At 41.9% G+C, this 17,680-nt stretch overlaps 1 protein-coding gene across 1 annotated transcript in view; it reads left to right on the top strand.

Moving 5' to 3' along the window:
* LOC110519138 (tumor protein p53-inducible protein 11-like) overlaps window positions 1–17,680 on the top strand; it is a 107,699-nt gene that overhangs the window by 61,151 nt on the left and 28,868 nt on the right. The window contains exon 3 of the mRNA XM_036981634.1: window positions 12,190–12,248. Coding sequence (XP_036837529.1) covers window positions 12,190–12,248 — 59 coding nt within the window. The remainder of the gene's footprint in view (window positions 1–12,189; window positions 12,249–17,680) is intronic.

Below are 17,680 nucleotides of genomic sequence, written 5' to 3' on the forward strand. Positions count from 1 at the left end.
GGGTTGCTCATCTGTGGGGTTACATAATGAAGAGGTCTGGTCTGACCCGCTCTGTGTGGGGGTATCATTATCAAGGCAGAGCTTCTCCTGCTGGGCTAATTCTTTGATTAGGTGAAAGTCCAGCTGAAACTGTTTGTGGTTATTCTGTACCATTACTGATCCGGATTTATAGATATTTATATTACTTAACTCAGAGTCCTCGTTATCAAGTATTCTGAGTTTCCACCCCTCGTTAATCCCCCCTCTCGTAACAAAGGGGTAGTGTGCTAATATAGCACTGTGCCATGCCAGGGGATGGTTTGTGTGGAAGATGAGGTTGCTGATGTTCCCATTTTTGTAATAGTCAGCAAAAAGTGTCTCTTGATTTCCCATAAGGAGCTTCTTCTTGTGGTCTTTTCTTGCCTTATCATTCTTTACATGCAAAGGGTACTGTATTTTAATTACCTCTGAACAGCGGGAGGGAGCTTCTAAGGCCTCTCCATTTGGTTGGGGTAGACTGTGTGACTCTCCTGCCATTGTTGGGCTAATGAGCTTTGACACCTCTCACTTGACACGTCAGTGCTAGTTGAAGCTGTATCAAGCTTGGCAGAATTATGTTAGAATTCAGTCCTTATAAAGTAATGTTGTGTATTTTTCTTCTTGGCTTTTGGAAATAAAATATTGTTTCAGACTAAACATTACTCACTCAGTTCCAGGTTGGATGGTGTTTTCAGGTTTCTGTTGTTTTCCAGAGAATTTGCTGTATAGGGTAAAAAATCCTTGGTTGTTGTGAACTTTCCAGGTGATTCCGTAATTCCGTCCAAAATGAGGTTGTAGGTTTTAAGTTTTGATTTGAAGTAGGGGTTATGTTGAAGAGGGTAGAATCCAGTATGTGTTCCTGACAAAAAATCCAAGTTTATCTAACTCCTAACCTATCTTTTTTAAAGAAAATGCTGAAAAATGCAGGAGCTCTGATCCTGACCTCTGCTCTGCTCTGCCTCTCTTTGGATCTCTCCCTCTCTCCCTCTCTGTCTCTCTGTCTCTCTCTCTCTCTCTAATACCACAACAGGTATTAATAAATAAATGAAATGCTGAACACAGTTTTGGGAGGAATATTCATGCTCTGTCAGCATGGTGCGATTTTTGGATTCGTTATATAATTATTATTGAAATATTTCTGGAGATCAAGTCTTTATGACACAATCTGAGTTTGTTTTGTCACAGAACACAGAACACAGAGGGTGTAACGATACAGTGAGATACCCTACTGCCCTTCCTCAACAGTGCAAATGCATTCGATTAGGAAAGGACTAGAAGGCACTCAACCAACTTAAACCCAAAATATTTATACACTACCCGTTCCAAAAATGTGGGGTCACTTTAAAATGTGCTTGTTTTTGAAAGAAAAGCAAATTTGTTGTCCGTTTAAAATAACATCAAATTGATCAGAAATACAGTGTAGACATTGTTAATGACTATTGTAGCTGGAAACGACAGATAAAAAAATGTAATAATACAAAATGAATGAATAATATCTACAGAGACCCATTACCAGCAACCATCACTCCTGTGTTCCAATGGCACGTTGTGTTAGCTAACCCAAGTTTAGCATTTTAAAAGGCTAATTGGTCATTAGAAAACCCTTATAGCAATTATGTTAGCACAGCTGAAAACTGTTGTTCTGGTTAAAGAAGGAAATAAAACTGGCCTTTTTTTTTTAGACTAGTTGAGTATCTGGAGCATCAGCATTTGTGGGTTCGATTACAGGCTCAAAATGGCCAGAAACAAAACTTTCTTCTGTAACTCATCAGTCTCTTCTTGTTCTGGGAAATGAAGGCTATTCCATGTGACAAATTGTCAAGGAACTGAAGATCTCGTACAACGCTGTGTACTACTCCCTTCACAGAACAGCGCAAACTGGCCCTAACCAGAATAGAAAGAGGAGTGGGAGGCCCCGGTGCACAACTGAGCAAGAGGACAAGTACATTAGAGTGTCTAGTTTGAGAAACAGACATCTCACAAGTCCTCAACTGGCAGCTTCGTTAAATAGTACCCGCAAAACACCAGTCTCAACGTCAACAGTGAAGAGACGACTCCGGGATGCTGACCTTCTAGGCAGAGTTCCTCTGTCCAGTCTCAACGTCAACAGTGAAGAGGTGACTCTGGGATGCTGGCCTTCTAGGCAGAGTTCCTCTGTCCAGTCTCAACGTCAACAGTGAAGAGGTGACTCCGGGATGCTGGCCTTCTAGGAAGAGTTCTTCTGTCCAGTCTCAACGTCAACAGTGAAGAGACGACTCCGGGATGCTGGCCTTCTAGGCAGAGTTCCTCTGTCCAGTCTCAACGTCAACAGTGAAGAGGCGACTCTGGGATGCTGGCCTTCTAGGCAGAGTTCCTCTGTCCAGTCTCAACGTCAACAGTGAAGAGGTGACTCCGGGATGCTGGCCTTCTAGGCAGAGTTCCTCTGTCCAGTCTCAACGTCAACAGTGAAGAGGTGACTCCGGGATGCTGGCCTTCTAGGCAGAGTTCCTCTGTCCAGTGTCTGTGTTCTTCTGCCCATCTAATCTTTACTTTTTATTGGCCAGTCTGAGATATGGCTTTTTCTTCGCAACTCTGCCTAGAAGGCCAGCACCCCGGAGTCGCCTCTTCACTGTTGACGTTGAGACTGGTGTTTTGCGGGTACTATTTAACGAAGCTTTCAGTTGAGGCCTTTACAAGTGGATTCAGCACCACGGACAGATTTGACAGTTGGGTCAAACAGAGGAAGAACTAAACACAATAAGACGTCTGTTTAAATAACCTGATGATCGCGAACAGGCTTCCGACGGGTCACTGACACCTTTCATGCAGTGGGCGTCGCACAACGATGACTCCAAACCTTTTCCCAGATGCTGGACAAACATAATGTCCCAATATATGAATGAAAAGGGGGGGGGGGGGGGATGTTTTAATAGAACATCTGTGAGGAACGTAAGGCAGTGGGCCTGCGACTGGCGTAACACCCGGTTACCGCTAAGACCCGCCGTTAGTCGTTCTTAAATATCTCTAGTTGCGCTGACTGAAATATATATATATATATCTTCAGGAGATATCTCATATTTGTACCTGTCCCACCTCAGCAGAAGCTGATATTAGACAGATGGGTTTCCGAACCAGCGTTAAAGGCTGGAAAATGCAAGTGCGCCAGTTTTTTTTTACAAGATGAAATTGCAAACTAACGTGCGTTCGACCACGTGCGCCTCCTTCGCTCCAGAGGAACATAGAACCCCTGAGTGTTAAAGACCCAGGTAGCCAAGGCAACCGTGTTGCCTGTCACAGTCAACTCTCTGCTCTCAATCATACGGGCTGAAAACGTGACGTTGTTTTCCAGACAGTCTGTTTCACTTGTCAGAATCCATCAGTCACCCAGATAGGTCTACAATACATTCAGTCACCCAGATAGGCCTGCAATACATTCAGTCACCCAGATAGGCCTGCAATACATTCAGTCACACAGATAGGTCTACAATACATTCAGTCACCCAGATAGGTCTACAATACATTCAGTCACCCAGATAGGTCTACAATACATTCAGTCACCCAGATAGGTCTACAATACATTCAGTCACCCAGATAGGTCTACAATATATTCAGTCACCCAGATAGGTCTACAATAGGTCTACAATACATTCAGTCACCCAGATAGGTCTACAATACATTCAGTCACTCAGATAGGTCTACAATACATTCAGTCACCCAGATAGGTCTACAATATATTCAGTCACCCAGATAGGTCTACAATAGGTCTACAATACATTCAGTCACCCAGATAGGTCTACAATATATTCAGTCACCCAGATAGGTCTACAATAGGTCTACAATACATTCAGTCACCCAGATAGGCCTACAATACATTCAGTCACCCACATAGGCCTACAGTACATTCAGTCACCCAGATAGGCCTATAGTACATTCAGTCACCCAGATAGGTCTACAATATATTCAGTCACCCAGATAGGCCTGGAATATATTTAGTCACCCAGATAGGTCTACAATATATTCAGTCACCCAGATAGGCCTACAGTACATTCAGTCACCCAGATAGGCCTGGAATATATTTAGTCACCCAGATAGGTCTACAATATATTCAGTCACCCAGATAGGCCTGGAATATATTTAGTCACCCAGATAGGCCTACAATATATTTAGTCACCCACATAGGCCTACAATATAGTTAGTCACCCAGATAGGCCTACAATATATTCAGTCACCCAGATAGGCCTACAATATAGTTAGTCACCCAGATAGGCCTACAATATAGTTAGTCACCCAGATAGGCCTACAATACATGTATTTGACTTTGGGGACACATGGCTTTTGACATGCTGTAGTTCTTCTCTCTGTCTGAGAGCTGGAGATGTTCTTGGCTCTTATTTCAGGCCAAAACCTCTATTGTGTTTCCTTCTATTTTGTGAGAGATGGGGCCCTTTTCAACACACACCATTTCATTTTTCTCACCCTTCCAAGTCACGTATCAAGGCTGTATCACAACCGGGCCGTGATTGAGAGTCCCATAGGGGCGGCACACAATTGTCCCAGCGTCGTCCGTGTTTGGCCGGGGTGTAAGCCGTCATTGTAAATAAGAATTTGTTTCTTTAACTGACTTGCCTAGTTAAATAAACGTTTAAATTAAATAAAACAAATGTGGTATTATACTTTGCTGCAAACCTCATCGTAAATAAATTTATATATAACGAACGGGTGTGTGAACATGTCCACAAGAGAGTTTGATATTTTTTTTACTGTTTGTGCCACTTCCTGTTCACTATTTTCTGTCTCAGCCTCACAACCTATTGTGAGGATATCACGTCAATCCTGGATCCCTCCGTCTACTGTGTCTGAATCTCCTCACGTGGCTCTTGAGAAATACTCTGATATCCCTGATATCAGAGTTATATCAGGCACCAAATCTGGAAATAAACATTATGGAGGAAATGGGAGGAGAAGATTGACTAAAGAAGTGATTTAGCCCAGTCAGATAGAGATGCATGCTGGGGGTTTTGGACCTGACTTTCAATAGTGTTGCTACATCCATTGTGAACGTATACATTAATGACATGTACCCATTGTTAATGACATGTGCCCATTGTTAATGACATGTACCCATTGTTAATGACATGTACCCATTTGTTAATGACACGTGCCCATTGTTAATGACACGTGCCCATTGTTAATGACATGTGCCCATTGTTAATGACATGTGCCCATTGTTAATGACATGTACCCATTGTTAATGACATGTACCCATTGTTAATGACATGTACCCATTTGTTAATGACATGTACCCATTGTTAATGACATGTACCCATTGTTAATGACATGTACCCATTTGTTAATGACACGTGCCCATTGTTAATGACATGTGCCCATTGTTAATGACATGTGCCCATTGTTAATGACATGTGCCCATTGTTAATGACATGTACCCATTGTTAATGACATGTACCCATTGTTAATGACATGTACCCATTTGTTAATGACATGTACCCATTGTTAATGACATGTGCCCATTGTTAATGACATGTGCCCATTGTTAATGACATGTACCCATTGTTAATGACATGTACCCATTGTTAATGACATGTACCCATTTGTTAATGACATGTACCCATTGTTAATGACATGTGCCCATTGTTAATGACATGTGCCCATTGTTAATGACATGTACCCATTTGTTAATGACATGTACCCATTGTTAATGACATGTGCCCATTGTTAATGACATGTACCCATTTGTTAATGACATGTACCCATTTGTTAATGACATGTGCCCATTGTTAATGACATGTACCCATTGTTAATGACATGTGCCCATTGTTAATGACATGTACCCATTTGTTAATGACATGTACCCATTGTTAATGACATGTACCCATTGTTAATGACATGTACCCATTTGTTAATGACATGTACCCATTTGTTAATGACATGTGCCCATTGTTAATGACATGTACCCATTGTTAATGACATGTACCCATTTGTTAATGACACGTACCCATTTGTTAATGACATGTACCCATTGTTAATGACATGTACCCATTGTTAATGACATGTACCCATTGTTAATGACATGTACCCATTTGTTAATGACATGTACCCATTTGTTAATGACATGTACCCATTTGTTAATGACATGTGCCCATTGTTAATGACATGTACCCATTGTTAATGACATGTGCCCATTGTTAATGACATGTACCCATTGTTAATGACATGTACCCATTTGTTAATGACATGTACCCATTTGTTAATGACATGTGCCCATTGTTAATGACATGTACCCATTGTTAATGACATGTGCCCATTGTTAATGACATGTACCCATTGTTAATGACACGTACCCATTTGTTAATGACATGTACCCATTGTTAATGACATGTACCCATTGTTAATGACATGTGCCCATTTGTTAATGACATGTACCCATTTGTTAATGACATGTGCCCATTGTTAATGACATGTACCCATTGTTAATGACATGTGCCCATTGTTAATGACATGTACCCATTGTTAATGACATGTGCCCATTGTTAATGACATGTACCCATTGTTAATGACATGTACCCATTTGTTAATGACACGTACCCATTTGTTAATGACATGTGCCCATTGTTAATGACATGTACCCATTGTTAATGACACGTACCCATTTGTTAATGACATGTACCCATTTGTTAATTACATGTACCCATTGTTAATGACATGTACCCATTGTTAATGACATGTACCCATTGTTAATGACATGTACCCATTTGTTAATGACATGTACCCATTGTTAATGACATGTACCCATTGATTCGTAAAAGAACATAACTTTTATAAATGCCTCATCAGCCCAAAGTTCAACCCAAAATACAAGCTTGTTTTACTCCGATGTTGGTGGACAAAGTTAATGTAAACAAACGTCGTATAGACTCAAAACGATCAGGTTAGTCCCTGCATCCACAGCTCGGGCTACGCATTTGACAGGAGGTACTTTTCTCCAGCCCCGTCCCTCATTCTTCTTACCGAAACAGTACACTTTGTTACTGTTTCAACTGCAGATGGGCCCTTTTTAAAAGGGTAGAGCAGACCAGGGGACGAAGACAGCAGGAACCAGTTGTATTAGATTGTATCATGGTTGGAGGTTACCTGTATCAGGTCTATTAGATTGTACCAGGGTTGTAGGGGACCTGTATCAGGTCTATTAGATTGTACCAGGGGTGGAGGGGACCTGTATCAGGTCTATTAGATTGTACCAGGGGGTGGAGGGGACCTGTACCAGGTATATTAGATTGTACCAGGGGTGGAGGGGACCTGTACCAGGTCTATTAGATTGTACCAGGGGTGGAGGGGACCTGTACCAGGTCTATTAGATTGTATCAGGGGTGGAGGGGACCTGTACCAGGTCTATTAGATTGTACCATGGTTGGAGGGGACCTGTATCAGGTCTATTAGATTGTACCAGGGGTGGAGGGGACCTGTACCAGGTCTATTAGATTGTACCAGGGGTGGAGGGGACCTGTACCAGGTCTATTAGATTGTACCAGGGTTGTAGGGGACCTTGTACCAGGTATATTAGATTGTACCAGGGGGTGGAGGGGACCTGTACCAGGTGTATTAGATTGTACCAGGGGTGGAGGGGACCTGTACCAGATCTATTAGATTGTACCAGGGGTGGAGGGGACCTGTACCAGGTCTATTAGATTGTATCAGGGGTGGAGGGGACCTGTACCAGGTCTATTAGATTGTACCATGGTTGGAGGGGACCTGTATCAGGTCTATTAGATTGTATCAGGGGTGGAGGGGACCTGTACCAGGTCTATTAGATTGTACCAGGGGTGGAAGGGACCTGTACCAGGTCTATTAGATTGTACCAGGGGTGGAGGGGACCTGTACCAGGTCTATTAGATTGTACCAGGGGGTGGAGGGGACCTGTACCAGGTCTATTAGATTGTACCAGGGGTGGAGGGGACCTGTACCAGGTCTATTAGATTGTACCAGGGGTGGAGGGGACCTGTACCAGGTCTATTAGATTGTATCAGGGGTGGAGGGGACCTGTACCAGGTCTATTAGATTGTACCATGGTTGGAGGGGACCTGTATCAGGTCTATTAGATTGTATCAGGGGTGGAGGGGACCTGTACCAGGTCTATTAGATTGTACCAGGGGTGGAGGGGACCTGTACCAGGTCTATTAGATTGTACCAGGGTTGTAGGGGACCTGTACCAGGTATATTAGATTGTACCAGGGGGTGGAGGGGACCTGTACCAGGTGTATTAGATTGTACCAGGGGTGGAGGGGACCTGTATCAGGTCTATTAGATTGTATCACGGGTGGAGGGGACCTGTATCAGGTCTATTAGATTGTACGATGGGTGGAGGGGACCTGTACCAGGTCTATTAGATTGTACCATGGTTGGAGGGGACCTGTATCAGGTCTATTAGATTGTATCAGGGGTGGAGGGGACCTGTACCAGGTCTATTAGATTGTACCAGGGGTGGAGGGGACCTGTACCAGGTCTATTAGATTGTACCAGGGTTGTAGGGGACCTGTACCAGGTATATTAGATTGTACCAGGGGGTGGAGGGGACCTGTACCAGGTGTATTAGATTGTACCAGGGGTGGAGGGGACCTGTATCAGGTCTATTAGATTGTATCACGGGTGGAGGGGACCTGTATCAGGTCTATTAGATTGTACGATGGGTGGAGGGGACCTGTATCAGGTCTATTAGATTGTACCAGGGGTGGAGGGGACCTGTATCAGGTATATTAGATTGTACCAGGGTTGGAGGGGACCTGTATCAGGTCTATTAGATTGTATCAGGGGTGGAGGGGACCTGTATCAGGTCTATTAGATTGTACCATGGGTGGAGGGGACCTGTATCAGGTCTATTAGATTGTACCAGGGGTGGAGGGGACCTGTATCAGGTCTATTAGATTGTACGATGGGTGGAGGGGACCTGTATCAGGTCTATTAGATTGTACCAGGGGTGGAGGGGACCTGTATCAGGTCTATTAGATTGTATCAGGGGTGGAGGGGACCTGTATCAGGTCTATTAGATTGTACCAGGGGTGGAGGGGACCTGTACCAGGTCTATTAGATTGTATCAGGGGTGGAGGGGACCTGTATCAGGTCTATTAGATTGTACCAGGGTTGTAGGGGACCTGTACCAGGTCTATTAGATTGTATCAGGGGTGGAGGGGACCTGTATCAGGTCTATTAGATTGTACCAGGGGTGGAGGGGACCTGTATCAGGTATATTAGATTGTACCAGGGGTGGAGGGGACCTGTATCAGGTCTATTAGATTGTATCAGGGGTGGAGGGGACCTGTACCAGGTCTATTAGATTGTACCAGGGGTGGAGGGGACCTGTACCAGGTCTATTAGATTGTACCAGGGGTGGAGGGGACCTGTATCAGGGGTGGAGGGGACCTGTATCAGGTCTATTAGATTGTACCATGGGTGGAGGGGACCTGTATCAGGTCTATTACATTGTATCATGCTTGGAGGGGACCTGTATCAGGTCTATTAGATTGTATCAGGGGTGGAGGGGACCTGTATCAGGTCTATTAGATTGTACCATGGGTGGAGGGGACCTGTATCAGGTCTATTATATTGTACCATGGGTGGAGGGGACCTGTATCAGGTCTATTAGATTGTACCATGGGTGGAGGGGACCTGTATCAGGTCTATTAGATTGTACCATGGGTGGAGGGGACCTGTATCAGGTCTATTGGATTGTACCATGGGTGGATGGGACCTGTATCAGGTCTATTAGATTGTACCAGGGGTGGAGGGGACCTGTATCAGGGGTGGAGGGGACCTGTATCAGGTCTATTAGATTGTATCAGGGGTGGAGGGGACCTGTATCAGGTCTATTAGATTGTATCATGGTTGGCGGGGACCTGTACCAGGTCTATTAGATTGTATCAGGGGTGGAGGGGACCTGTATCAGGTATATTAGATTGTACCATGGTTGGAGGGGACCTGTATCAGGGGTGGAGGGGACCTGTACCAGGTCTATTAGATTGTACCAGGGGTGGAGGGGACCTGTACCAGGTCTATTAGATTGTATCAGGGGTGGAGGGGACCAGTATCAGGTCTATTAGATTGTACCAGGGGTGGAGGGGACCTGTATCAGGTCTATTAGATTGTACCAGGGGTGGAGGGGACCTGTATCAGGTCTATTAGATTGTACCAGGGGTGGAGGGGACCTGTATCAGGTCTATTAGATTGTACCAGGGGTGGAGGGGACCTGTACCAGGTATATTAGATTTTATCAGGGGTGGAGGGGACCTGTATCAGGAGTGGAGGGGACCTGTATCAGGTATATTAGATTGTATCATGGTTGGAGGGGACCTGTATCAGGTCTATTAGATTGTATCAGGGGTGGAGGGGACCTGTATCAGGAGTGGAGGGGACCTGTATCAGGTCTATTAGATTGTATCATGGTTGGAGGGGACCTGTATCAGGTCTATTAGATTGTACCAGGGGTGGAGGGGACCTGTATCAGGTCTATTAGATTGTATCAGGGGTGGAGGGGACCTGTACCAGGTCTATTAGATTGTACCATGGTTGGAGGGGACCTGTATCAGGTCTATTAGATTGTATCAGGGGTGGAGGGGACCTGTACCAGGTCTATTAGATTGTACCAGGGGTGGAGGGGACCTGTACCAGGTCTATTAGATTGTACCATGGTTGGAGGGGACCTGTATCAGGTCTATTAGATTGTATCAGGGGTGGAGGGGACCTGTACCAGGTGTATTATATTGTATCAGGGGTGGAGGGGACCTGTACCAGGTGTATTATATTGTACCAGTGGTGGAGGGGACCTGTACCAGGTGTATTATATTGTACCAGTGGTGGAGGGGACCTGTACCAGGTGTATTAGATTGTATCAGGGGTGGAGGGGACCTGTACCAGGTGTATTAGATTGTATCAGGGATGGAGAGAACCCTGGGCTCCCCAGTGGCGCAGCTTTCTAGGATACTGCACCTCATCTCAGTGCAAGAGGCGTCACTACAGTCCCTGGTTCCAATACTCTGTTACTGTCTCTCTTACTGCCTGTGTTACTCTGCCTGTGTTTCGCTGTTACCCTGCCTGTGTTACTCTGCCTGTGTGTCTATGTTACCCTGCCTGTGTTCCTCTGTTACCCTGCCTGTGTTCCTCTGTTACCCTGCCTGTGTTTCTCTGTTACTCTGCCTGTGTTTCTCTGTTACTCTGCCTGTGTTCCTCTGTTACTCTGCCTTTGTTCCTCTGTTACTCTGCCTGTGTTACTCTGCCTGTGTTACTCTGCCTGTGTTACCCTGCCTGTGTTTCTCTGTTACTCTGCCTGTTTTTCTCTGTTACTCTGCCTGTGTTACTCTGCCTGTGTTACTCTGCCTGTGTTTCTCTGTTACTCTGCCTGTGTTTCTCTGCCTGTGTTTCTCTGTTACTCTGCCTGTGTTTCTCTGTTGCTCTGCCTGTGTTACTCTGCCTGTGTTTCTCTGCCTGTGTTTCTCTGTTACTCTGCCTGTGTTACTATACCGGTGTTTCTCTGCCTGTGTTTCTCTGTTACTCTGCCTGTGTTTCTCTGTTACTCTGCCTGTGTTTCTCTGTTACCCTGCCTGTGCTTCTCTGCCTGTGTTTCTGTTACTCTGCCTGTGTTTCTCTGTTACTCTGCCTGTGTTTCTCTGTTACTCTGCCTGTGTTTCTCTGTTACTCTGCATGTTTTTCTGCCTGTGTTACTCTGTGACTCTGCCTGTGTTTCTCTGTTACTCTGTCTGTGTTTCTCTGTTACTCTACATGTGTTTCTGTTTTTCTGCCTGTGTTACTCTGCCTGTGTTACTCTGCCTGTGTTACTCTGCCTGTGTTTCTCTGCCTGTGTTTCTCTGCCTGTGTTACTCTGCCTGTGTTACTCTGTCTCTGTTACTGTCTCTGTCTCTCCAGCTGAACCCTGACCCTTACTAGCTGGGGTTCCACCCTGTCGACGTGAGCTGAAAGGGATATTGAATAGTGAAGAGATAACAGTGGTATTACTGTTTGTTGCCGTGTTAAAGGCAAGTCCATCAATCAGTGTATATTTGAATAGCACTTTCAGCAGAAACAGTTGTCACCAAGTGCTCGACGTTGGGCTCATGAGTCCCTTTGCTTGTAGAATGTTTAAATGGTTTATTAAATCAAGATGTATTGTGTTTTCTATTCGTCTTACAGATCAGTCAGATGCTCGGAAATCAGATGAGGTTTGGCGTACGAGAGCCAATAGGCCTCAGGTAAGACCGGAGATTGTATATAACAAACATCTCAGAGTAAGATTCCTGATCTACTGTAGTGATTAGTCCTCAGGTAAGACCGGAGATTGTATATAACAAACATCTCAGAGTAAGATTCCTGATCTACTGTAGTGATTAGTCCTCAGGTAAGACCGGAGATTGTATATAACAAACATCTCAGAGTAAGATTCCTGATCTACTGTAGTCATTGGTCCTCAGGTCAGAACAGAGATTGTATGTATCAAACATCTCAGAGTAAGATTCCTGATCTACTGTAGTGATTAGTCCTCAGGTAAGACCGGAGATTGTATATAACAAACATCTCAGAGTAAGATTCCTGATCTACTGTAGTCATTGGTCCTCAGGTCAGAACAGAGATTGTATGTATCAAACATCTCAGAGTAAGATTCCTGATCTACTGTAGTGATTAGTCCTCAGGTAAGACCGGAGATTGTATATAACAAACATCTCAGAGTAAGATTCCTGATCTACTGTAGTCATTGGTCCTCAGGTCAGAACAGAGATTGTATGTATCAAACATCTCAGAGTAAGATTCCTGATCTACTGTAGTGATTAGTCCTCAGGTAAGACCGGAGATTGTACATAACAATCATCTCAGAGTAAGATTCCTGATCTACTGTAGTCATTGGTCCTCAGGTCAGAACAGAGATTGTATGTATCAAACATCTCAGAGTAAGATTCCTGATCTACTGTAGTGATTAGTCCTCAGGTAAGACCGGAGATTGTATATAACAAACATCTCAGAGTAAGATTCCTGATCTAGGATCCCCCCCCCCCCTGAAGTGTATTGATCATAGTGGTATAGTCTAAGGTAATGAAGTGGTATAGTGTTATAGTGGTATAGCCTAAGGTAATGTAGTGGTATAGTCTAAGGTAATGAAGTGGTATAGTCTAAGGTAATGAAGTGGTGTAGTCTAAGGTAATGTAGTGGTATAGTGGTTTAGTGTAAGGTAATGAAGTGGTATAGTCTAAGGTAATGAAGTGGTATAGTCTAAGGTAATGAAGTGGTATAGTCTAAGGTAATGAAGTGGTATAGTGTTATAGTGGTTTAGTCTAAGGTAATGAAGTGGTATAGTGGTTTAGTCTAAGGTAATGAAGTGTATAGTGGTATAGTCAGGTAATGAAGTGGTATAGTCTAAGGTAATGAAGTGTATAGTGGTATAGTCAGGTAATGAAGTGGTATAGTCTAAGGTAATGAAGTGGTATAGTCTAAGGTAATGAAGTGGTATAGTGGTATAGTCTAAGGTAATGAAGTGGTATAGTGGTATAGTCTAAGGTAATGAAGTGGTATAGTGGTTTAGTCTAAGGTAATGAAGTGTATAGTGGTATAGTCAGGTAATGAAGTGGTATAGTCTAAGGTAATGAAGTGGTATAGTCTAAGGTAATGAAGTGGTATAGTCTAAGGTAATGAAGTGGTGTAGTCTAAGGTAATGTAGTGGTATAGTGGTTTAGTGTAAGGTAATGAAGTGGTATAGTCTAAGGTAATGAAGTGGTATAGTCTAAGGTAATGAAGTGGTGTAGTCTAAGGTAATATAGTGGTATAGTCTAAGGTAATATAGTGGTATAGTCTAAGGTAATGAGGTGGTATAGTGGTTTAGTCTAAGGTAATGAAGTGTATAGTGGTATAGTCTAAGGTAATGAAGTGGTATAGTGGTTTAGTCTAAGGTAATGAAGTGTATAGTGGTATAGTCTAAGGTAATGAAGTGGTATAGTGGTTTAGTCTAAGGTAATGAAGTGGTATAGTCTAAGGTAATGAAGTGGTATAGTCTAAGGTAATGAGGTGGTATAGTGGTATAGTCTAAGGTAATGAAGTGTATAGTGGTATAGTCTAAGGTAATGAAGTGGTATAGTGGTATAGTGGTATAGTCTAAGGTAATGAAGTGGTATAGTGGTATAGTCTAAGGTAATGAAGTGTATAGTGGTATAGTCTAAGGTAATGAAATGGTATAGTGGTATAGTGGTATAGCCTAAGGTAATGTAGTGGTATAGTCTAAGGTAATGAAGTGGTATAGTGTTATAGTGGTTTAGTCTAAGGTAATGAAGTGGTATAGTGGTTTAGTCTAAGGTAATGTAGTGGTATAGTGGTATAGTCTAAGGTAATGAAGTGCATAGTGGTATAGTCAGGTAATGAAGTGGTATAGTCTAAGGTAATGAAGTGGTATAGTCTAAGGTAATGAAGTGGTATAGTCTAAGGTAATGTAGTGGTATAGTGGTTTAGTGTAAGGTAATGAAGTGGTATAGTCTAAGGTAATGAAGTGGTATAGTCTAAGGTAATGAAGTGGTATAGTCTAAGGTAATGAGGTGGTATAGTGGTTTAGTCTAAGGTAATGAAGTGTATAGTGGTATAGTCTGAGGTAATGAAGTGGTATAGTGGTTTAGTCTAAGGTAATGAAGTGTATAGTGGTTTAGTCTAAGGTAATGAAGTGTATAGTGGTATAGTCTAAGGTAATGAAGTGGTATAGTGGTATAGTCTAAGGTAATGAAGTGTATAGTGGTATAGTCTAAGGTAATGAAGTGGTATAGTCTAAGGTAATGAAGTGGTATAGTCTAAGGTAATGAAGTGGTATAGTCTAAGGTAATGAGGTGGTATAGTGGTATAGTCTAAGGTAATGAAGTGTATAGTGGTATAGTCTAAGGTAATGAAGTGGTATAGTGGTATAGTGGTATAGTCTAAGGTAATGAAGTGGTATAGTGGTATAGTGGTATAGTCTAAGGTAATGAAGTGTATAGTGGTATAGTCTAAGGTAATGAAATGGTATAGTGGTATAGTGGTATAGTCTAAGGTAATGAAGTGTATAGTGGTATAGTCTAAGGTAATGAGGTGGTATAGTGGTATAGTCTAAGGTAATGAAGTGTATAGTGGTATAGTCTAAGGTAATGAAGTGGTATAGTGGTATAGTGGTATAGTCTAAGGTAATGAAGTGGTATAGTGGTATAGTCTAAGGTAATGAAGTGTATAGTGGTATAGTCTAAGGTAATGAAATGGTATAGTGGTATAGTGGTATAGTCTAAGGTAATGAAGTGTATAGTGGTATAGTCTAAGGTAATGAAGTGGTATAGTCTAAGGTAATGAAGTGGTATAGTCTAAGGTAATGAAGTGGTGTAGTCTAAGGTAATATAGTGGTATAGTCTAAGGTAATATAGTGGTATAGTCTAAGGTAATGAGGTGGTATAGTGGTTTAGTCTAAGGTAATGAAGTGTATAGTGGTATAGTCTAAGGTAATGAAGTGGTATAGTGGTTTAGTCTAAGGTAATGAAGTGTATAGTGGTATAGTCTAAGGTAATGAAGTGGTATAGTGGTTTAGTCTAAGGTAATGAAGTGGTATAGTCTAAGGTAATGAAGTGGTATAGTCTAAGGTAATGAGGTGGTATAGTGGTATAGTCTAAGGTAATGAAGTGTATAGTGGTATAGTCTAAGGTAATGAAGTGGTATAGTGGTATAGTGGTATAGTCTAAGGTAATGAAGTGGTATAGTGGTATAGTCTAAGGTAATGAAGTGTATAGTGGTATAGTCTAAGGTAATGAAATGGTATAGTGGTATAGCCTAAGGTAATGTAGTGGTATAGTCTAAGGTAATGAAGTGGTATAGTGTTATAGTGGTTTAGTCTAAGGTAATGAAGTGGTATAGTGGTTTAGTCTAAGGTAATGTAGTGGTATAGTGGTATAGTCTAAGGTAATGAAGTGTATAGTGGTATAGTCAGGTAATGAAGTGGTATAGTCTAAGGTAATGAAGTGGTATAGTCTAAGGTAATGAAGTGGTATAGTCTAAGGTAATGTAGTGGTATAGTGGTTTAGTGTAAGGTAATGAAGTGGTATAGTCTAAGGTAATGAAGTGGTATAGTCTAAGGTAATGAGGTGGTATAGTGGTTTAGTCTAAGGTAATGAAGTGTATAGTGGTATAGTCTGAGGTAATGAAGTGGTATAGTGGTTTAGTCTAAGGTAATGAAGTGTATAGTGGTTTAGTCTAAGGTAATGAAGTGTATAGTGGTATAGTCTAAGGTAATGAAGTGGTATAGTGGTATAGTCTAAGGTAATGAAGTGTATAGTGGTATAGTCTAAGGTAATGAAGTGGTATAGTCTAAGGTAATGAAGTGGTATAGTCTAAGGTAATGAAGTGGTATAGTCTAAGGTAATGAGGTGGTATAGTGGTATAGTCTAAGGTAATGAAGTGTATAGTGGTATAGTCTAAGGTAATGAAGTGGTATAGTGGTATAGTGGTATAGTCTAAGGTAATGAAGTGGTATAGTGGTATAGTGGTATAGTCTAAGGTAATGAAGTGTATAGTGGTATAGTCTAAGGTAATGAAATGGTATAGTGGTATAGTGGTATAGTCTAAGGTAATGAAGTGTATAGTGGTATAGTCTAAGGTAATGAGGTGGTATAGTGGTATAGTCTAAGGTAATGAAGTGTATAGTGGTATAGTCTAAGGTAATGAAGTGGTATAGTGGTATAGTGGTATAGTCTAAGGTAATGAAGTGGTATAGTGGTATAGTGGTATAGTCTAAGGTAATGAAGTGTATAGTGGTATAGTCTAAGGTAATGAAATGGTATAGTGGTATAGTGGTATAGTCTAAGGTAATGAAGTGTATAGTGGTATAGTCTAAGGTAATGAAGTGGTATAGTGGTTTAGTCTAATGTAATGTAGTGGTATAGTGGTATAGTCTAAGGTAATGAAGTGGTATAGTGGTTTAGTCTAAGATAATGTAGTGGTATAGTCTAAGGTAATGAAGTGGTATAGTGGTTTAGTCTAAGATAATGTAGTGGTATAGTCTAAGGTAATGAAGTGGTATAGTGGTATAGTCTAAGGTAATGAAGTGTATAGTGGTATAGTCTAAGGTAATGAAGTGGTATAGTGGTATAGTGGTATAGTCTAAGGTAATGAAGTGTATAGTGGTATAGTCTAAGGTAATGAAGTGGTATAGTGGTATAGTGGTTTAGTCTAAGGTGATGAAGTGGTATAGTGGTATAGTCTAAGGTAATGAAGTGTATAGTGGTATAGTCTAAGGTAATGAAGTGGTATAGTGGTATAGTCTAAGGTAATGAAGTGGTATAGTGGTATAGTCTAAGGTAATGAAGTGGTATAGTGGTATAGTCTAAGGTAATGAAGTGGTATAGTGGTTTAGTCTAATGTAATGTAGTGGTATAGTCTAAGGTAATGAAGTGGTATAGTGGTATAGTGTAAGGTAATGAAGTGTCATAGTCTAAGGTAATGAAGTGGTATAGTGTTATAGTCTAAGGTAATGAAGTGGTATAGTGGTTTAGTCTAATGTAATGTAGTGGTATAGTGGTATAGTCTAAGGTAATGAAGTGGTATAGTGGTTTAGTCTAAGATAATGAGGTGTATAGTGGTATAGTCTAAGGTAATGAAGTGGTATAGTCTAAGGTAATATAGTGGTATAGTCTAAGGTAAT

This window comes from Oncorhynchus mykiss, chromosome 6, assembly GCF_013265735.2.
Source record: "Oncorhynchus mykiss isolate Arlee chromosome 6, USDA_OmykA_1.1, whole genome shotgun sequence".
Taxonomy (NCBI): Eukaryota; Metazoa; Chordata; class Actinopteri; order Salmoniformes; family Salmonidae; genus Oncorhynchus; species Oncorhynchus mykiss.